The sequence below is a fragment of the Zosterops lateralis genome (genome assembly GCF_965231275.1).
Source record: "Zosterops lateralis genome assembly, chromosome: 1".
In the NCBI taxonomy this organism is placed as follows: domain Eukaryota; kingdom Metazoa; phylum Chordata; class Aves; order Passeriformes; family Zosteropidae; genus Zosterops; species Zosterops lateralis.
The window spans coordinates 78,584,719-78,607,782 of record NC_139762.1 but is presented as its reverse complement, the minus strand read 5'-3'; the positions used below and the strand labels follow the sequence as shown (position 1 = coordinate 78,607,782).

The 23,064-nt window shown below is 40.3% G+C and overlaps 1 protein-coding gene across 2 annotated transcripts in view; it reads right to left on the bottom strand.

Moving 5' to 3' along the window:
• Window positions 1-23,064, bottom strand: part of ANKH (ANKH inorganic pyrophosphate transport regulator) — a 105,828-nt gene that overhangs the window by 22,811 nt on the left and 59,953 nt on the right. For both annotated transcript variants that reach the window (XR_014592051.1, XM_083880934.1), the window contains exons 3-8: window positions 18,449-18,567; window positions 17,254-17,337; window positions 14,689-14,859; window positions 13,964-14,098; window positions 11,663-11,755; window positions 7,986-8,081 (exon numbers count right to left, since the gene is read on the bottom strand). Coding sequence is in view for 1 of the 2 variants with exons in the window: in XM_083880934.1 (XP_083737060.1) it covers window positions 7,986-8,081; window positions 11,663-11,755; window positions 13,964-14,098; window positions 14,689-14,859; window positions 17,254-17,337; window positions 18,449-18,567 (698 nt within the window). In the remaining variant the exon portion in view is untranslated. The remainder of the gene's footprint in view (window positions 1-7,985; window positions 8,082-11,662; window positions 11,756-13,963; window positions 14,099-14,688; window positions 14,860-17,253; window positions 17,338-18,448; window positions 18,568-23,064) is intronic.

Genomic DNA, 23,064 nt, shown 5'->3' with positions numbered 1-23,064 from the left:
ATGAGGCAGCAGATACTTGGCTAAAGGGCTTGTGAGAGTGAGGGGAATAACTGAGTAAAAGCCCAACAGCTTCTTGCATGGGTCAGAACTGCAAATCCCTTTGCTCCATTCCAGGCTGATCCTTACCAAATTTAATCAATTGAGCATACACAACCCTTCTCCCCTGTTTGCTCAAATGCATGGAGGTAAGGGGATAAATTCAAGTACTTCTACATTTTATTGCCACCTGACAGTCTAATACTGATTTCACAGTAGTAGTGGTAACTGACTTTATTTCCTTTCAGAAAGGAGAAAACACTATCCACATTTTTGTGAAAACATGTTCACATGCACTGCTTGTGGCAAGCCCTATTTCAAAACACTCCTTTGAATACCCTCTGGCTACAGTGAAGCTGCCTAAAGCATCTAAAAATTATTCTCGGTTCAGGCCTTGAATACAATTTTCTGTCTCTTGGCCTTCCAGGTATTTTATCTCCAGAACGGGAAAGGAAGCAGAGTGTGTGATATTTCTCTAGCTCCTGCAGCTCAGGAAGTGCATTCATGGTGGCTAAATGCCATGGGACTCTTGAGAACCATGGGGTGAGAGCTGTGCACTGCAGGGATCTGCCATACTATGGACACTCCTACCTTCAAAAAAATTCAGTGAAATGGGAGCATGTTCCTTGTCATTTTTCAACATGCAAGCCTAATTCATGTTATCTTGAGTGCAAACTAAGGGTACCTATTAGGCCAGCAGTCAAGCTTGCTGCAGAAATGCAATGAATTCTTTAACTTTTCTCCTTTAACGTCTTCCTTTAACTTCTGTCAAGAGTTGCTTTATGTCTCATTATTTAGCAGACAGCATAGTTGAAAACATAAAATATATATCACTCTAATGCATGTAAGAGCTTCACACAGGATAGTTTATCAGGTGGAAAATGAACTTATTTGTAAGTGCAGAAAGGGATATGAAATGGTATATTTATTACACTACAGAGTGAATATTTGAGAGCAAATGGGCCTATGAAAACTGTACAGTCTTTGGTGTCTCTCATGGGAAAAATCAGCTGCCAGACTTAAGGCTGGGAAATATGATTTGCTGAGTTCAACTGAAAATTAAACAACTATGGAGTATAGAGGGTTTGCACAGCATCAGGGAATAAGTCAATAAGGCAATACTATTGCAATAGTACATTGAGTTGGTATGAATAAGTCCAATATCAGTCACAGAAACATGATATGCTACATTTCACTGGCTGGTGGAGCCTTGGTGATCAACTGGACAGGAGTCAGCAGCCAGTACCCACTTGGCAGTTCCTAGTCTGCATTAACTAAGTCCAAAGCAGAGAGATAAAGCTCAGGCATCACAAGCTGTCTTTTAAACAGACAAGCTTTTTTAGCCTGGATGAAACTCAGCTTCTACTCTTCCACAGTGTCTCACTCTTGCTCTTACAGAATTAAGCAGGAAGCAGCAACTAATGAGTCTTGCTTTCTGCACTTCTCATTTTTTTCATATAGGGAATTTTCCCTGTTACACTGGGGGAAAAAACTGTTAAACTGTTACACTGGTTTCCTTGTTCTTGATCAGGATTTTCTTATCTCTTAGGTGCTTGATGATTAATTACAGTTTACTGGCTTGAAGTAAACTGTCCTCAAATGGAACCAAGACTTCCCTCCTTCCCCTCTTCAGGCTGAAACTGATCCCATCACAGGGATCCAGCAAGAGAAACCCTGTGACTGGACCTCACCCTGCTGTTTTCAGATGGAGATGGAGGTCTCTCTATTGAATCTTGCAAGTCTACGGTTCCCAGAATCTGTCTCTCTTTTTTGCCCATGGTTGGGGGGAAATAAAAGATACACAAGCAAACATGTGAAATGCTTCAGCTTAAACCTTCTGATGGTTATAATATGATATAAAACCCCTCACTTAGAATGATATGGAATATGATTATATACTTATCAGATACATACATTATACATTAATCTATGAGATTAATATAACTGCCAAGAGGTGGTAGTTTATGCTGCTGTGCTACAAGGTATAATCACTGGAGAGCTGACAAAATGTCTGTGTGCTGCTCTTCCTAAGGGACTGATAGCTACCAGCAAATGAAAGAAACAACACTTGCCAGTAGTAACTCTTCAAATTACAGATGCTTGTCAGCAGGAGTCCTTAGAAATCAGTACGTTTTAATCCTCTGTCAAAAGAACAAGTTATAAATCCAAATACTACATTCTATTTACAAAAACTGTAGCTTCTTATTTACAGAATCTAAGAGATTACCTAACAAATAAAACAGAAAATATTTTTTCTAGTATTACAAACATTTTGAAGTTATCATTAGATTCTTAAATTATGAGCAACATAACTGAGGAGTCAATAAACCAACTCTGACCATGAAATAGGTGACGTTTTGACATCTGTTGACACACACACACACTCAACTCTCAGGGTTAAGCATATAAGCCAGTAAACTGACCAGCTGTCTGCTTGTAAGTATATTACATTTAAACTTTCACTGAGATTTAAATCTAATGCAGGTGACCTGGAATTTGAGTTTGGTTACCGCAACACAATGCACATTAATCTGTTCAGACTAACTCCCTGAACCTTCACATTCGTTGAGATTTCATGGTCATGTTCTTCTTTTTATCTTTTTTTTTTTATTTTTTAAAAAGATATTTAAAGTTTTCACTAGTATGTTTGTAACAAGTAAATATGAAATTTATAAATCTTTCATAAATCACATGCACACATAAAAGTGTAAATGGGAACACTTTCTGCTCTTTTAGCCTTTTGCAATAGAAAGGAATGAAAAATCACAAGGCAAAACTGTACATCTGGATTTTGTTTCTTAAGCAGTGTTTACTAATTAAATATAAAGCAGCAATCTATACATTTAGCTTCTCCCCTTAATCAGTCTGTTTATTCATGAAAACTTCTACCTTCCCCAATTGTCCATAACCACTAAAAAAAAAGCAAAGCAGCATTGAAATTCCTTTTAAATAGCTGGAAAGAGCTTTGAGCTGTTTCTAATAGAACACATGTTAAAACTGTGCAGCTCTCCTGCTGTACATTAGCTTGGTGACAGATGGATAAATATGGTGTGGTGCACATAGCATGTCACCCTGGCACCTTGAACCTGTCTTATTGGAAAGGGAAAACCTGTTGTAATACACAGAACACTAGAGAATATGAAGATAACTGGCCACGTGTCTTGCTGACACTTCAGCTAATGTGAACCATGCAGCAACAGGAGCTGATGTTTGGAACTGTATCCCAAAAAACTGTGCCCTGTCCCAGCTGAGGCTGCTGGGAAGACAAAGCTGAACCAAATTGCACAGTTCTCAAACTGCTGCTGTAAGAACTGACTGCTATAAATGCTATAAATGAACGAGTAAGTACAGACTATTCAGGGTCAATTTCAGTGATGGTGAGCTAGGGAGCTTTCACAGTGCTCTCTGACCAGCATCCTGTATGTTCCTCATGCAGTGATCTGGTGCCAGCCAGGCTGAGCTGGCCCTGCTTTTACCCCAGCAGCAGCTCCTTAAACGAAGGTGCTCAGACCTCGTGTTAACTAAGACATCACTTGCCTTCCAGCAGGATTCTGAGATGTGAATGCTACTATTACCAGTGCCCTGAGCCAGCTGACTGCCCCACTTTCCCTGGTGCTGCCTGCACAATCAATGGCTGCCCCTCAGCTCAGGGCACACGGCCTCAGCAGCTCACCAGGGTTTGCACACAGACAGACGTGTGTGAGGCCACGGCTGTGACCACACAGACAAGGCTGCAGGGGCTGCAGCAAAGCAGCCTAAGCCCTCACAAAGGAGGCCTCTCTTACTGTTGTTATACACCATCACTAACAGCTGATGTGAAATCAGCCTGCAGAGCCTTGCAGTTCAGAGGCAGATGACCAAACACTAATCCCGTGGCTGCCAGCAGCTAACATTAGCCAGGGAAAAGGATCTTAACTGACTGCAACTTCTGTGTCATCACAGAAGGCTTAAAAAAGAGCTCAACTGGGAAATGGAAAGAAAATAATTTAAAAAATAATTTAAAAAAAGAAAAAATATATAAAAAAGAAAAAAATAAAGTGAGAGAGAGAAAGGTAATTTGGCAGTAACTCTGCTCCATCACAGGATGCCTTGGAGAAATCCCTGAATTTTGCCCTCTGGTATTCAAGCTAAGAGACACTACCACTATTCTAAGAAAACCCCTTGCTAAAGCACAGCCTATTTGCTATTAATCCACCTGTATATGGCAGGGTTCCTTTGAATAGCTTGCTCCTCACAGAGCCTGCCCCTCTACACACAGTTCATATGTGAGGGAGTGCTCTCCCCTAACAGAGCAAACCTTTGCTGCAGTGGAGAAATGCAGTAAATTAGCAACCAGACAAATTATTTTGGGACTTCTGCAGTGTTCTGAGGCTGACACATCCCACAGAGAAAGGGATATGGGCTACAGATGTACCACTTTTCTCTTGAGTCTGTGTCTTCCCTTGGTTTACAACTGTGCAGGAAACTCAGGGCTGATCTGCAGGGCCATCTAAACAGGTCTAGCACTGAACCAAAATGTTTAGTTCTTCAACAGCCTGATCTGCAATAGCAGCAGCATTGGCATTTGGAGCAGTATCTCTACTCACACATAGAAAGAAGCATTTTTTCCAAAGTGCCTAATGGCAGTGAAGTAAAAGATAATGGCAAACAGCATTATGCACACCCTTTAAACTGCATGTAAATTACCAAACATGACTTTTTAAAATTAGAATGGTCCTTTTTTTTTTGTACAGGAAAAATTCTACAGCTGAGTCCCTTCCCTCTGCTATACAAATTTTACATTAAGTTGCACAGTCACAAAATATGGCTTTGGAAGGAATCCCCACTTACAACAAAAACACATCAATGTGACTAATCATAACAGCTGTCTTACCTATCAGGAGTTTAATGGCTTCTACTTTTAGCCTTTAAATAAAACAGCTTGTCTATATGTTTTTTCACTGAGAAATACAACCCTAATTCCCATTTTTTGAAGAAACAACTTTAATACCCACCTAATGCTTCAAAGCCATGAGGCAGTACCTATGATCATACTTGACAGAACACATGTCAAGTGTGCACGCTGCACAGTTAGCCTGGAAAGGCTCAGGTGTAGCCTTCCAGTTACCATGAAGATTTAAACAACTCATGAAGTTATGTTTCTTAACAAAACTATGCCTTTTTTTCTACTCTGACCTAATACTGTCACTACCAACAACAGTGAAAAGGTATTTCTGTTGCAGTAGTAGGATTGTAGTACTTCTTGTGCAGCCATGACTAATCTGTGCAAGGAGGTAGGACATTTTTCTCCCAATTCTATTGAAATAGTATGTCTTTGGTGATTGAAAGTTTCCCAAGGTTTTACATTGAGAAGGTATTTCCCTGCATGTCTGTTGCTGGTACCTTAGGCTTCATGTTATTTTTTTGAGTGGTTAATGGACTTCCTTTATCTTTATATCTTCTAGAATCCTTCTATAGATCATCCACTGGAAAATGCATTTTATATGACATGTCTAAATACTGGATTTGTTTTGTCTTAGCCTGGGAGCCTTTCCCTCTGGCCTGAAAGAACAAGATGTTACCAGTGGTAATGCCACTAGTCTGACTGCCATTTGTTGAAGTAGAGCCCCTGAATAAAAACACAGCTATCACCATTGGCCATGGGAGATCACCTGGCCACAAAAGAGGCAAATTTGAAGTCTAGTTCCTTAAGGCCTGTGGCACACATTAACGTGAATCATCCTAACATCTGCAGAGTTTGTGTGTTGAAGCATTTGCAAGCCTTTGGATCCAACTGAATCTTGAGAGCTCGTGTCTATTTTTCTGCTCTGTTAGCTGACAAGCAATCCTAAGAATCTGTCACCAGCAGGCAAAAATAGAAACAGGACAGGAAAAGCTATGGACCTCAAAAGTGTTTCTGGAATTTCAGTGCAGGCAAATCTCTCATGACAATCTCAAGAAAAAGCTGCCCTTGAAAATAAAATGGAGAACTTCCAGATACAAAATCCCAGAAAGTCACAAAAGAAAAGCCTGTTGTGGTGATTAAAAATTACTCTGCAGAGGATAGTGATGGTAATGTGAAAAGCTCATAATCTATCAGAACCAGAGTAACCTGATAAATGTGATGCAGGATTAAGAATACAGTCAGTTCAGAGAAAACTCTGAGATTGAAATACTATTCTCAGAACAATTTATAACAAGGAAAGCTTTCCCCTTTGTGGGTCTGTAACAACCCTGACAGACTTTGAGGGAGGTTCCAGCTGTAGAGAACATAACTTTGGTCTGGAACAGGACACGGAAAAAAACCTCAAGGCATGTGATGGCAGATAATGTGAGAGCTCGTGTCTCATGGAAAGTCTCCAGACAATGGCCAGTTCAGTAGAGGCACATGTCTGCCTTCGTTTCATGCTGTAGGAAATAGAAGTTGCAGCAAGGGCTGTTGGTCTGCAAGCCGTGTGAAAAGAGGTCAAGCTTAAGGAAATTAAATGACGGAGGAGATGCCACATTGGTTCGTGCAATTCTGGCTTTGATGGTGGCCAGTTGTAGCTGTTAGGGGAAAAAGTATAGGAAACAAAGAGCAGAAGAAATGTAATTCAGCTATGGATGGATTGAACTGCTTAATTTTCAACTGTGAAATAAGACAGAGTTCTGTATCCTACATTCTCAGGTTGTGGCAAGGGGGTGGGGATGGTTACAAGTGTTTCTGGCTTGTGTGCTGTATATTTCCTTTGACATAAATTACTTTCTCTTCATGCATAAGCCATTTGCAACTCAGACATAAAGGTTCTACACTAAAATGAAAGGGAGAGAGAAATTCTGTCAGCACTCCCATACTCAATAGTAAACTTGTGAATGTAGGGAGAGTTCTGAAGCAGCCAGTTACACCATGGAAAGTATGCAATGCTGAGGGTCAAAACCAAACCCATCTGGGGTATGAGTAGATTCAATTGTAGGATTTTGAGCGTTGCATCCTAAAGCAATTGCCACATTTCCCAAGTACTTTTCTAGTGTGACGAAGGACCTCTATGACAAACCTATTTTCTAGGCTCTCCTTTTCTTTCATTCTTCTAGCACAGGTACTGGGTAGAGACTATGACCTGGCCCTAAGCACTAATATAAATCCATCCTTTATAGAAACAGACATTGGATTTACTCTGGTCAACTGCTCCATTATTTGCTACGATCCCCACCAGCTGCAGGAGTTTTCTTCCACAACTGCCTGTTTGTTGCTAAGAAGACTGCAGAAACAGTGTTTTTGGGGAAAATGCACTGTATTTATGTGTGCAAATTGGTAATTGTGAAACATGGCAGGTTCAGCAAAATTTCTCCCAGAATGTCATCCCCATGCAATGCTTCCCAGCATGGATGCAGATTTAGATCCTTTAGTCAGTGTCAGCACCATTTCTGAGATTGCCCTTTTCAGTTAATTTCAAGACAAACAGAACAAATGTGCATCAAAGTATCCCCACATGAAAACCCAGTGCCAGGAGAGACAGCAGGGAACAGCTTCTGCAGGGTCAACCTGTGCTACCTTTCTCACCATTCACAGTAAATGAAAGATGCTCAGGGACAGGCTGCCATCCCACTGCATGTGACACAAATGCATTCTTTTGTCTTCCTGACACACTGGTTACCTGAAGTTTTGTTCATTAAAAAAAAGAAACAAAAAGAGATTAAAAGAAAAGCAGGTCTCTGATATCTTTTTGAATAGGAGGCTGATTTGAAATGAAAAGTAGTGAAAATAAAATGGAGTAACTCCAGCCTTTCAGATATCTAGCCTGAGCTAATGACAGCTGATTTTCTTGTTATTCCAATACTATGATCACACTCCCTTCTGCAGATAAAAGCAACAGAGCTTCACAAGACAAGACAACTCACCTTTCTTGAACTGCTAGTGCTTTTAGCATTAGGTAGAGGAGACAATTTTCTGGTTGAGATGAAAACCACTGAGTTGAACAAAGGTTTCTTACCGTTAAGGACAACGCCATGCAAACAAAAGTGAACTTCTTGATATGTGTGGATGTGACGGTGCTGTTGGTGTTCACCAGTTTATTGCTGGGGTTATTCTAGGGCAAGAGAAAGAGATAGCGAGCATTAGCCTGGCTCCAGACTACCGGGAGCTGCTGACACCAGGATCATGTGCTAGACCTGACTGTCTGTGCCTGTCCGTGTCTGACTTGGCTTGTTTGCTTTATAACCGAGAGCTTTCTGAGTACTTTGTACCACTACAGGACATTTTCCGCTTAAACTGACAGCGACTGCTGCTATGCTTACTGAGGGCTGAGTAATCACTCTACTTTTCTAAGGAGTCCTATTTAACTAATTCAGCTTTGAAAAAGGTTGCTAGCTCCTTCTAAGAAAACACCACATGATTTTTTTAACCTTAGTCTGAAGTTCGCAGTATGTTTCCACAGGAAAAACAGGATTTTATTCCCTTTTACCACAAATTGGTACCAAATCACCAATGCAAGCATCCTTACTGATCCGATTAGACAAGTAAGTAATATAAACAAAGCTTCTGGAACAGCTGGCTCCATTAATGCAGTTTAATGAACAGAACATAATTAGGACTATTAGATGTTCCACCTTGAACATGGGCTCTGTTGTCACATGGTAGCAAAGTTTTATTTAAAACAAAAAAAACCTTCTTCCAAATGTCTAATATAGCAAATGAAGCTGAAGATTTAAAATTGCCCTTGGGGAGCACATAAAACCAAACTAAATGGTCTGTGAAAGGAGAGGATGGTATATCAAAGCAGGGTACCATTAGGAGCCCTTAAGCAAGAAGCTGTTAGGTCATCTATTGCATTTACCCTGGGACTGTTTGAGATACACAACTCTGTGCACCTGCTGATAAAACCTGTAGCATGAGATGTACATTTATACATCCTAGATGTAACTTGGGTAGAACAGCAGCACCTGCCAGAGTCAGCCTCTTTTACTAGAGTTACTCGTAGGAGAAATAGAACTATTGCAGACACAACTTGGGAGTGGAGCACTGTGAAGAGTGCATTATTCCACACACATTCAGGTACTTGATGGAATTTTGCAATTTAAGGCTTTTGTTCTGATCAGTGCAGCAATTGGACGTGGATGGCCCCACACTCCTGCCTAAATAGCTGCTTGGAAGTTTGAGTGCTTGAAGATGTAGGCAACCCAGACCCTAAAGCAGGAAGCCACTCCGCCTGACCTTTTTGGAACTGGTTATGAAAACTCTCTGGAAACGTTTTTTCATGCAGCTATTACTATTAATTGTGCTTCTGAAGAAATACTTTGCTTTGCTGTTAGTTTTCACAGATGTGAGGATAAGCCTTGCTTACATCACTCACCAGGGTTTAAATGAACTTTTTGCTTCATGACTCAACTTTCTAACAAGCCTAAAATAACAAAGAGGAAATAAAGCACACCCCAATCAAACCATCCAAAAGGGCTGCTAAGAAAAAGCTTTCTCATTTGTTCCTATCCCACTGCTGCTATCCCTGCCCTTGCCATACTCCATCCCTTGTTCCAACTCTTGACCACATATTCTTTGTTCATAACTCTTATGCACTATTTAGTTCTCAGAACAAAACACTTTGGAGCAAAAAGAGTATCCATTCCCATCTAGTCCTCAGATAAATAGCATTCACAAATCTCACAGCTGGTGTTGCTCTGAGTCAGGTGGCAGGGTTCATTAAGAGCAATGGCATTATCACCATATAAAACACCATACAGAGCACAGAACCAGCATTTGCCTGCTGTCTTCCAAAATCTCAGTAGTAACCCTTAACCTGAATGTAACTGCTAGGCCACGGGGTTGCTTTGGACACAAAGTCTCATAGAAGACTGAAGAAGGACCCTGCATCTCTCCTACAAATGTGAAGAGAGAGAATGATTTCCCTTGTGAAGACAAGAATCTGATGTCTGCAGTAGAGCCACTGAAGAGGGGCATCTCAAATCCCATCAGTCAGTGTGCTTCTGATGGTCATCAGCATTGACAGCTTCCTGAGTAACTGACAAAAGAAAATGGGAGTTTGCATGCCAGCACACTGTTTTGGCTTCTGAAAATCAAAATGGATATCTTACAGGGTCCAGAAATGAAAAAAAAAACAAACAAAAATGCTTCTATCTGGACTCTTCTGAGAAAGACTTCTTTAAGGAAACAAAGCTTTTGAAAGGCACAGTGACACAAGGTGATGCATGACCAAGGGAAAAGCAATTCTCACAGCAATCTTAAAAAACCCACTGTGGGTTTCAGGTTTAGTATTTCTTATCTGAAAAGTACAGTGAAGGCATTTACACATATGGTTGCCAGGATGAAATACCCTTTATACTGCTGCTACCTCATTTTGTACACTTTATTACAAATTGCTCTTCAAAGATGGAACTAAAATACCCATTAGTACTTTTTCAGCAGTAAGATAAACTGTACCCATCTGTGCCTTGCCCTAGCTTTTTCTTCCTCACATTGCTCCGCAAGAGCCCTATCAGAAACCTTTTTAACTGAAATAAACAAATGGACAAATCATGGTCTAATCCTGTCACCACTGCAGTTGTCAGCATATCTTTCACCAGCTAAATGAGACCTGAATTTAGGAGCCTTAATTGCTGTTGCTATTGCTTGGTAATAGTGCATTTGATTGTTACTGTATCAAATGAGGTTAGCAGCTCCTGACTTTCCTGTCCCAAATTATTTTTTTCTTGCAATTCATTGGGTTTGCATCTGCAGTTCCTTTTCAGCAGCATGGCCTCTGAGAAAGCCTACATGTGGTATTTTACCTGACAGGTCAATTTAGTTGTATACAGGCAGGTTAGGAGTTTAGGACTGATTTGACTCTGTGTTGGTTTTAAATTCTCCTTGGAAATATGGTGGATGATATTAAACAGGGCTTGCTCCAGTTAAGTACATTCCAGAGAAAACAAACATATTTTTCATGCGTATTTGGAACCAGAAAGTTTAGTTACTAATTGGTAAATAAAGGGAAGGAAAAGATCTGGCATTTGAATTCCAGAGTCACAGGACAGGACTGTTCTTTGCATAGCATATGGATTAGTGAGTACCAGCTAAAAATCAGAAAAAAAAGAAAAAAAAGAAAAAAAAGAAAAAAAAAAAAAAAAAAAAGACTAAACAAAATTAATTTTTGCTCTGTGCTTGGTTCCAGGAGCAGTCCTTGCGTTCTTACATAATTACATTATTTACCAACAAAAATCTTCATAGCCTTGGTCAGCCAAGTCAGTAATACTAAAAGAATGTCTGTTATCTATGTTACTGTCAGTCTGTGAAACACCCTTTGCTAAGTATTAATATGAGCAAATGAACCCAAACCCACTTGAGAGATACCACAAAATCCCACGCAGAGACATGAGCTTGCTCACTCAGTGATGATACTTTGTGAGAAATCACTTCATTACCTAAGTAGCTACCTCATACTGAGAACTTCTTTTAATCCTTAAAAATACAGCACCTATCTATCCAAAAGGCAGCTTAATACCTTGTAACACAGAGCTAAGGTTAAAATCATAAATCAGACAACAGCTTGAAGCCACCAAAAACCAATTAATTTTAACTAGATTTTAAGAAAACCTATCACTGGAACAACAAACAGAGAGAACTAGGAGGATCACACAGGCACAAGGTATTTATGACAGCCCTAACAGGGACACTCACCTTGTCAAAAGCAGGGTAGACAGCTCTGATTTCTGTCAGCCAGCCATAGGGCATGTGTCCCACAGGATATGTAGCTGTCAAAATCGCCACTGCCTATGAAGAGAGACAGAGAAATCAAATCTTCAAACACAATTGCCCACCAGTATCACCACACTGACCTTGACACAATGTGAAGCCAGAAAAGGGACTGAAAGCTTTGTTTCAGAAAGACCATCAAAATGGCCATCATTTGGCCTGCCATTTTAAGCTTATGAAATTTTTTTGTACCATGAAGTTACCTAAGTCAGCTTTGTCATTTTACCATCACTCTGATACTCTGAGGTAATAGCTAACCTGAGCTGTGGTCATCCCTTAACCAGTCCAACACCTTCCCCCTATATTGCTCCTGAATTATTTTACCTGCAGATACCTGAGCAGCAGAATGCCTGCAGCTCACAGTAGTTTTGGATCATACCACATAATTTCAATTTACATGCATTTTACTTGGTTATTCATAAATAAACCAGCTTCAAGTAAGACAGACGGACTATAAATCAGTGGACCTCAGTGGCTGACTGAGTTTGGGCATCAATCTGACTGCTTGGGGGCAGAAAGCACTTATGAGACAAAAAACCCACCTCTTCCCACTCTGGTGTTCATTAGTGAGCACCAGACAAAAATAATTCCAGATGAACATTTGTATGGGAAGAAACAATTCAGAGCCTGAAGTTTTAAAACTAGGCCCTTTTACACTCTCATAATCACAGTCCAAGAGGTTTATCAAAGACATAAACTCCCCCACATATTAACTGAGAGTGCTTGGGTGCCTTTTGTCTGCAGGTTCAGATCTGTTACAACCCACACATTTCTGATTCATTTGACATCTGGCAATGGTAGTGTTAAGAAAGACCTTTTTCAACTACTGCTCTTTCTGTTTCACTCCCTAACTTTCAAAACACATTTTCTTGATTATCTGAGCTCATTTTCCTATTATAAATCTAACTGCTGTCTTTGCTTGGTTAAAAGATCTATACAAACACAGGACCAAGCAGCAACCCAATTTGTTCCCTGTGCTATTTAAAAAGAGAGTGGAATATAATAATATCCACAGAGAGGAAGAGAGTGGTATAGATCATTCCCTGCTAATAATAGCTTTAATAATGTTTAATGTACCTTGAAAAAGTAATTGGTTCAAATAAAACAAATTGGAATTTTAAGATAGTACCCTTTTTAATTGCACACCCTCCCATTATTTTATTTTCATTAGAATTTCCATCTGTATGAAATCTAACTTGGTTAAATTGAGTAAGGAATATAAAAGCTATTTTGCTTATTTACATCATTAAATCCAAAAAGACTGCAAAGACACAGCACCTGTTAAAGAAAGAAGTATTTCATTACCATATTTTGTATGCTAGATTCCACTTGGATGAAAGCATTAGGTTTTCAGCAGGGATTTTTTTCCAGTATTTTTCCTCAGTTAGTATTATTCCAACATACATGCATGAAAGACATCCTAAATATCTACCACCTGTATTTTAAAGGTGAAAAAGGCCCCTATAAAAGCCACCACCAAAGAGGTAGCCCAATCATCACAACTGAGCTGGCAGTCCAAACAAAAGTAAGACAAATTAGCAGCAGTTCTTTCAACTTTTCATTTAGTGTCTTACAGCTTTGCTTATTCTATATGACAATATGTATCTGGATGTCCTTGCACAAAACTACCAGCAGAAATCTCACAGACTTCTTAAGAGAATGAGTGAGCTTGTGGTGAGCATTGGTAAAGGCTCTGCATTACAATCAGAAATCTGTCTCCCAAAAGCTGTAGGAGGCTTACTGGAGTAATCTGAAATTCCTCAAGAGATACATTTCATATCTCAACCAGGAGACAGATTTTTAATATGTGCTTTTTTATCTTTCTGTGTGATGCACTGACTGCTAACAGTAGTTTCACTTCGGTTTGCACAGCCATAAAATATACATGACAGGAAAGAGTAGGAGACGGGACTTCTGTGAACCACCCTAAAATTTCTGGGATCTAAATGCTCCAGACTATATGTACCTATGTGTAGAGCATGAAAACGTGGGATGCAGGCACTGTTCAGTGAAAAAATTCTACATGTTGAGGGTGAGGTCTCACTAGACCTGGCAGAAGGGCTCATGGGGAAAGCCCAAGCAATCTTCTTTTCTGGCATAAAAAGGGCACTAAACAGAAATGTACTTAAGACAATTTTTTCTTGTCAGTTTCGCTGAGAAGAGAAGCACAGTGGTAATGCCATGGAAATGATCATTTGCAGTAATGGAGAGCACTGCCTTTCTTACCTCTGTGGCTGCAGAACTCCCACCTAGGTCCCGGGAGACAAAAAGGTTGACAATGGGCCTACTTATTCGCTGGGTTGCCAAAATTAATGCCAAAGGCCACCAGAAACTCAGCATCTTCCTTATTGTAGCTTCTCCCTGCAACATAGGGTAAAAAAAATGAAGTGTGTTTGGAAAAAAAAAAAACATGCAGCAGAGGACCAAAAAAATGTAGAAAGGTTTTCTGCTTTTCCCATCCATTGTCAGTTTGGTACATTCATTTCAGTAATTTTCAGTATGAGGAGCCTAAAATATTTTCATTTCTGGTAGCAATACTGATCCAAAAGAAGATGTGTCATGGATCTCAATAAATAATGCATAAGGTATCTATCTGCATAATTTGTTCTGACTTCCAGACAAAGCTACATGAAAAACAATATGACATTTGAAGAAAAAGAGAAATTTTGATATCTTCTTCCATATGAACTAAAGTGTTCACTTAGTTCATGCTGTGCTGTCTTACAGCTCAGTACAGAGGTCCTCAGTAGACACATCCATATCATGGAAGGCATTGTGTCACATGTGCAGTTGCTAGAATAATTTCTTCGATGCCTCTTTAACTGAAAATGTTTTTTTCTGCAGGACAGAGAGAAGGCCCTCCATGCACAGTGGTTTAATGCAGTATTGTAACACAACAAAACCCCAAGTAAAATTATTGAGTTTGAAAAAACACAAGTATGAAGACATACCCCCATTTCAGGCCCACTTCTGTCAGGAATAACATCATGTATGTTCCTGTAGTATCCGAGGCAGAGCGTGGTACATCGGACAAGTGCTCCCATGTATAAGGACAAGATTGGGATCAGGAGAGGCTCCCTGCACTCCAAATGACTGTGAAGCAAAATGGCTACAAAAACAACCTGCAGAGAAAGCAAAGAGATGATTAACAATTTGTCTGTGTGCTTCTGAAGGGCCAACCCATCTCCTGTCTGATTCCTACTAAGCTGATCTGCAACAACTTGCACGGCTACAGGATCTATAGAAACTTCAGGATCCTTCAGTATTTGGTCATGTACATGAGAAGAACAAGAGTTAGCTTCATACTCTATGGAACAGGACTTGAAGGTTGAGCAGGTGTCAGAGTAAAACCCATAAATAGGAGAAGGCTGGCATGAAAGCCTGGCAAGGTCTGGCAGCAAGCATGTGGCTGAGAGTCACCCTTCCCAGGAGAATGTGCTATTCTGATACATGCTGAGGCTGGAGACATGCTTCTAGGGTCAGCTTCTAAGCACTACCATTTTTATTTTTTTTTCTTGGGCAGGGAGGAGGGTAGTCACAATTAAAAAGCCAGATGATTTAAAATATTCACGTCAACATTTAGGAGCAGGAGGTCTTATGTAACCCAATTTTCAACTTTTTCAAGTGAAATTTCACGATTTCATTATTTGCTTTTCAGCTGAGTGCCACATTAATGTAAATTAAATGGAAACTTGGGCTAATGAACAGTTCATAATTCAGCCTCTTAAGACTAAATGCTCAATCCATAAAATGTAAAGGAACTGATTAATATGATTTTATTCTCTTTGTTAAGTACAGAGTGGATCAAATGCCTGTTAAATTCCAAATTACTCTGGATGGGGGGCAAACTGGAAAGCCAACTGTGTTTGGTGCTGTGAAGAGCAGAACCAAGACAATCCTGCCAGGACATGCTGGCATTCAAGTGAGTTACAAGAAATGAAATACACGGGTTCAGGTGCAGGTTCTCTCCTTCAGTGCTAGAGCTGCAGAAGTAGTTAAGAAAAAACACGCTCTGTAAATGTTCCTGAGGCAGGCCACAGTGCTTATGAGGGTTTTAAAATCTACAAAAATATTGTTTTTCAGTAAATAGAAGCAAAGTCAGTCACAAAGAGTATGCACATGAAGCTACTCAAGAAAAAGTGGCTCCTGCCTGTGCCATACTCCTTGTGTAGGGTGCAGATGTAGGTGAAGAGTTCTGGGCTATGACAGCCACAACTTTTTATGTTCTGGATTTGCTCTTGCTCTGTGTAGTATTCTGTTGAGAGAAGATGACAGGTGTCTTATTCTTCACAACCCTGGCACCCCACTCACCAACCGCTGTGGAAAGGGCACGGCCAAAATAAGAATTTGTTTCTGTATTTAGCTGTCCGTGACCTGACATGCACCCAGGGTCAGGAGACTTCGTAGGTGACATGGGAACAAGAGCAGACCCTGGGGGCTAAGGTCATTTACAGTAATTGCTATTATCTCTGGGGATTTACTGCAGTACTGTAGTGGGGCAGACCTGACAAATACAGAGTAGCAATTGACTGAAGGGTTCAACCTGGTTTATGGTTTCCTTATGTTTAGTGGGAGGAAAATGCAATGGAAAATTGAACTGAGTGCCAGTGACTTCATATTCCCTTTGATGTTATACTGTTTTATCCTCTTTCTTATCCAGTCACTGCACCATTCAGCTTGTAATGGGGCAGTACAGCAACTGTTTACAGTTGCTGGGACTCTTAATTTCCTAAAATTTTTGTATTTTTTAAAAAGAGGGCTGGATATTGGTTCTTAAATGCTACAACACTGGCCATCATCAGTGTGTATGAATGTTGTTTTTTCAGTGTACCTAATACAAAGCAACAGGATAGTTAACACCTCCCTTCTGAAAGTTCAAAAAACATTTGCTCTTCTCTGAATCACCCAGGGGTTATCACCACAGACTCTGGTGCACTTCTGAGCCTTTGCCTTTTGGAACAGTAACAAGTACTCAGAAGGCAGCTTACACTGCATTTCCTTGGATTAGATACCACATGCAAAACTGACAGGTCAGCTGGAGAATTATGCCTTCACCTCCAGCTCAGGACTTCACTGGAACTGTGCAAAGTGCTGGGGACAATGTACAGGGAGAGAAAGATCTCTTTCAAAGCACTTTCTCAGCCTCAGGATTGGTAGCAGCCAGCAGTCTCTGCCTGACCTTTCTTTTCCCCAAATGTACACGTGTACATACAGAACTTCTTTCTCAGCCATTATCAAACAGGGCTGTGGAAGTGCTTCAGGACATGACCCTAAGCCAAACAGTCCTGGGAACTGACTTGATCCAGCCAAGTGAGGCTGTCCAAAAGCACAACTGCCAGCAAATAGCCTTCCTATGATTGATGAACAGTCAGAGGGCAGCACACAAGATTACTTCCTCTGGTGTCTTACTTACAAAAGAGAGAGAAAGCACAGAGAGACTCTCTGTACAAGGGAGTTCCTGTGTAGGAAAGCATCTGGTCCATAACACAACAGTGACTTCTCTGAGGAGCCTTTACCTGAGCTATGACATCTGAGATGGAGGCACATCCCACTAGGAAACTGTACTTGTGTTTCAGCAGAATCCCAGCATGGGTCCATGCCTGAAAAAAAAAAAAAAAGCCAGAGAAAAGTTTAGGAAGTGATTATGATATTGTGAATGATTTCAGGTTCAAGAATGCTATTTTCTGGTTGTTATTGTACACAAACAACCTGCAGAAATGGTGTGAACCTGGGCAAACATTAAGCCATTAATGCAGAAAAAGCACTGTTGCATTGAGTTCCTCATTACCAGGCTGGCAGGGAGAATGGAGATAAATTTACAGACTGCATAGAAATTTCTGAGTGCACCTAGTAAGAAAGCAGCCCTTCACAAATCAGATGCTGCACAGGATGAATTATCATAGTAAATCTAATAAATAATCATTTACCAGCTGGATGCACCTCTGAAGTGTAATATTCATTGGCCCACTGAGTTATAGTGAGTCCTGTCTGGAAAAGAAAACCAACTTCTTTCTAATGATCCAATTTCTTTTTATTGTCAGCAACTGTCAAGCAGACAAAACGGTGAGAAAGTGGTGGGAGGCATTGGCATGAGAAGGTTCTCCTTTACCAGCTTTACACAGAGGTAGAGGCATTAAAGAGAGTTGCCACATTTTCATGTTGTGCAGGCCACAAGCAATGAGCCTGGTGATCTGGGAAGCAGCAGTTCTCCCATGTGTGGCTTTCTTGCCCAAGCATTTAAGATATACTGGAGCTAGCTGTGCTCATAAAAACTGATGGTAAGAAAGATCTTTTTGACAAATTTGCTTTGAGAAAATATTGATCCTTGTGAGCTCCTTGTGAGCTCTGCAGGTGGTCTGAGAATGCCTGGCAAATCCAAATCTTTCACCACAAATCAGAATGAGGTCACATACAGACAACCAGTGCCACTGATCACAAGATGACAAGTGCTTTCCAACATACTCATATTGTAACTCTAACAAGGCAGCTGAGGTTTTTGACATCTGTCACGATCTCTGGATGTTTAAAGTCCACTCAGATGCTTTCTCCATGTAGTAGGAGATGAGTCTAGGTATATACAGAATTATTGCTTGCAAAGGACACACCTTACTTCTGCATGTTTGAATTTCCCATCAGGTAACAAAGTTGGTGAACTAAGGTCACAAAAACATAACATTAACATTAAATTTTAGTTCTGAATCAGGCACTCACCATGGCATCCATAAAAGGGAAGGCAGCAAGATAAAGGAAGGCCCTCCGAGTTTTGCTTCCCACTGATTCATCGACATGGTGCAGCTTATTAATAATGTAATACCCCAAATCACTATATGCTGTAAAGAAACAAGATAAGAATGAAAAACAAAGGTTGCATATGGACCCTTGGGTGAGATATTCAGAAGTACCTGAAAGACTGTGATGCCTTGGAGCTCAGGCACACAACCACTTAGCAAACAGCTGCAAGGGCTTCAGATATTGCAGCCTCACCAGCTGCTGTTTATGACTAAGAAGTGCTCTCATGGTTCTTTTTAAAGTAACCTTTGGCAGAGGCATGATAACAAATGGCTGGATTGGGAGATGAGTATAGTAAGTGCCACATCTGTTTGCTAAATGAACACACTGGTACTCCAGAAAATCTACTGCTTCTTCAATAAATCAAGGCTCTTTGTTAGAAAAGCTGTTTTCACCAGGCATTGTGTATTTCATGGGATATAGTGCCTTTTAAATGCTGAAACCATCGATTATCACTGCATTCTCATGACATTACCTGTAAACCTGCCCAAAGCCCTAAAAGGATACTGTGATTTGTGAAGGCATGCAGCATATCACACTCATTCTGCCTCTCCCTTATTTTGCCTAATGACCACCTCACCAGGACCTCTCAGGACACTGTGTGCTTTGCTGTGCAGTCCCTGGGCAGCCTTGACCTGCCTTAGTTTCCCTCCTGATCTAGAGCCAGCACCTCCAGAGCCACAAGTGAGAACAGGGCACCTCTGGAAATCAGGGGGTTCCCACTTCTGATCACCAGCATGTTACTTCCCTGTCTTGTCTCAACCCAAGACAACTTCTAGTGTTGGACAACACTCTCTTTCCAGGCCTCTCTTCACAAAGTGTTGGGTTGAAGGCCACACAGACATGGCAAGTCCCCACACAGGCCTCTGCAGAACTGCTTCCAGTTCTGTTTGTCCCCATGTTATCCAGCTGCTTTAAGAACCCCAGAGTCCTCCCAATAACCAGGAATAACAAAGGCTGTGACTGGAACCTGAACTATGGTATTTCAGGAAAGTGATCCTTTTCATGCATGCAGGTCTCATAACTGGATTGACAAATGCTAACATTAGTCATCAAATTCAATCTTCTTAGCCTAAAACTACCTCTCATAACTCGTAAACAGTATTTGGAAGCAATTAAAGAGGAGTTTAAGCTGTCAATGTTTTGCAACGGCTTAGAGATATAGCAGTTAAATGATAACAGAACTGAAAAGACTATTTGAGTTCAAATAAGACAGTGTAAACAAGATAGTCAAATAAAAGCAGGTGATATGACAGCACTGTGATTAAGCACAAGCCTCATTCCAGATAACCAGCTCTGCCCAAAAGATGCTAAAAATGTTAAAAACTCCCCCTTTCCTTAAGCTGGTCCCTATCTAAAGCTGGTCTTTCACCTGAACTATGACAGACTCACAGTCTCCAAATTCACTCAGTAAATTCCAAGTTCCTTAGCCATCCTCCTGAGACACTCCTGGCCTTGTTTCCTTTTGAAGAGAGTTGGGGAAAAATTTTAAACCAGGACTTCAACTTTTCATCAGTTTGAAGAAGGTAGTTTAGTCCCTTAAGTGTTCAGGTGCTTGTTGCAGTTCAATCAAACATCAAGCACAGCCTCTTTGTATTTTTGCATGAACAGCCATGTGCCAATCTTCACTCTGTTTTGAAAACTCTCTGTTTTTTTGCATGGTAAATCCTTGAGGAAAGCTGCTTTTATGGCAGGGCAGTACATGGATGTTCCTGAATCAACTCATTTCAATGAAGGAAAGAAATCTGGAAGGTCTGCGAAGCAAGCCATGCGTGAAGGTCAGATTCATTGAACTCCCTCTTAGGTTCTATTGAGTGTGCTTTACACCTCTGCACAAAAACATAAAAATCAATGCAGGAAACACACCACCTTATCATCCACACAGGGACTGAGAATCATAGTCCATGTGCTGAGGAACCCCCTGTGGAGGGGCCACCTCCAGCAGTGCAGTGCCAGAAGCACAACATGCTAGAGAAGTCACCCTTCCCTGCTCTTCTTGCCCTTTATCTGTTTTAAATGAGATTTTTAAAGTTTTTAGAATGTGAGTAATAAGTAACTTTTTTGTCTCTAAAGGCCATTACATTGCTGCTTGGGTTTTTTTTTACCTGAAGTTGACTATCACAGAAAAACTCACAGAATCAGAGGGTCAGGGGCTGAACTACTCTCACTTCTAAGAAAAGAGTTGTAGTTTGTTGGCAGGGCACTCTCAAGGTGCTTACATCATTACAACTCATAGAATCACATTTTTAAGATTTCTAGGGGTATCAGCACTGAGCTCTGTAAGCTTCAAAGATTTTTTTTTCTCTCCCGCATAAAAAAAAAAGTTTAACTGCACTTTTTAATGTGATTTTGGTTTTAAATTCATAAAGGTTAAACTTAAAATATTATTTTCAAAATAGTCAACTATTTCATGTCAGTGAAAGCACACAATCACTTTTGCTGATGTCCATGAATGTTTCTATCCTCACAAAGAAGGACTCAGCAAGCTGAGATTCCCTGACAAAAATACAGGCATGTGTCACTGAGCTGTGAATCAAGCAATTGCTGATGCAATTAGAACTTAACCTTGGCCAACCTTACAAACTTATTATGAAGAATGGTACAAAATTAATACCACAGACAACATATCCAGAGAATATTACATGAATCTAAAGCAGATGGTGCTTCCCACTTCTTGCATCAAGAAGTGTTTCAACTAAAACAGAGAAGTCCAAGTCCAAGATGAGCTGCCTGTTTGCTCTTCTCTAATACTTCATCTGTTTTGCTATGTCTAAGGATCAGATTTGCTAATCAGAAGTTAAGCAGGAATTCTTGGGTTTGGTTTTTGTAGTTGAGTTTTAAGACCCACAAGGTCAAGAAATGACACTGAAAACTGTACACCTAATTGGATCTCCTGGTCCCTACACCGATTTCTCTAGCAAGCCAATTACTACCACACAAACCTCAGACACTCTTAAAACAACACACTCTTAATGATGCCAGCAGTCTCAGACAAATAGCTGTACTGTAGTTATTTTGGAGCTGACTACTACTGAGCATGTCATACTTAAATCATAAAGAAAAAACTATCAGAAGAAGTGACACCATTTACTTCCAGACACGGAGCTACGTATTTCAAAAATAGCTTTACCGGAAGAAAAAAATCCAGAATCTGATTTTGGGTTAAAGTGTGTTCTTTCTAGACACATTCCATGTGCATACTTTCCTGCCAGTTTTAAAAATGAACTCAGAGACTTGAGAAGTAACACATCTATTCTGCTGCTTGTCAGAAAGATGGTTCACTTGGCCAAAACTGAGGCCCATCGGTTTCTCAATCACAGAATATTCTGAGTTGAAATAGACACACAAGGACCAAAAAGTCCAACTGTTAAGTGAATGGCCTGTACAGGGACCAAGCCCACAACCTCGGTGTTATTAACATCATGCTTAATGCACTGAGCTAATTTGTTCAGCTAATTGATTTGGGCAGATAGGAAAATACCAATGTGAAAAAACAATAGTGAAACTTCATTTGGAGATGCCACAGAGTATATAATTTTATGTCTTTGGTTAGCTTGAATTTAAAACAGAAGAGAAAGCCTCTGTTTTCCCCATGTTAAAGCTCAGATGACTAGAGTATTTAAGGTGTTATGATTTTTTTTTCTTTGCTTATAGAATACATAAATTGAAGAAAACTAAAACAGCTTAGGAGCACCTCAGTGAAGACTGATTACTGCAATCATATTTTTTGTGCTCGAGTCTAGTTCTGAAATTGCATTAGTTGATTTTCCCAAATCTATGACAGACTTTCAGTATCTGAAATATCTTCATATAACCCAAAATTTCATAAGTCTCAAAATTATCCTGTTTTAACTGAAACACAGTCACTGCTATCCAATAATCCTTTGGTCATATGCTTTCTTCCTTTGTCCAGAGTATCTTGTTGAAAAGAAACTGCCCATTGTGGGAATACAGTTGGGGCAGCCAGGGAAGCATGTTACTGCTTTAGCAATGACCATGCTGAAGTAGGACAAATTTTTAATGAATAACATTTTATTTTTATTTAGAGAGGGGGGAGGGGGAAAGCAGCAAGCCCAGATTATATTCATGTTCCTGTGCTGCCCCTTTTTTCCAGGGCAAAATGTTTAGTCTACTCCAGTACAGTGGTCTTATCAGAACAAGACTGACTTAAAAAAACCTCCCTCAGCTTGTCATAACCCACTGTGTAACTCCTAGACTCTGGAAAATTCCAGCAGTATTACATTGGAATTGTGGGATTACACCTATGTCTCACTTCCTGTGGAGATTTTAAATGTACATGCAATGATCATGCATTTGGGAAGTTCAAAGTATCAGTGGAATTGCTAGGAACTGCTGAAGCTTTCCCCTGTGCAATCCATGGTCCACGCTCAGCAGTTTGACAGTAATAAATGGGCACAAAACAAATCACTCATGTGCCTTGGCCATCCAATCTGCTATAGATTACTGCAAAAGTTAACTCACACTTAAGTTTACTGGTTACTAAAGTTCCATCCTTTTTCTCCTGGTGATGGCAATAA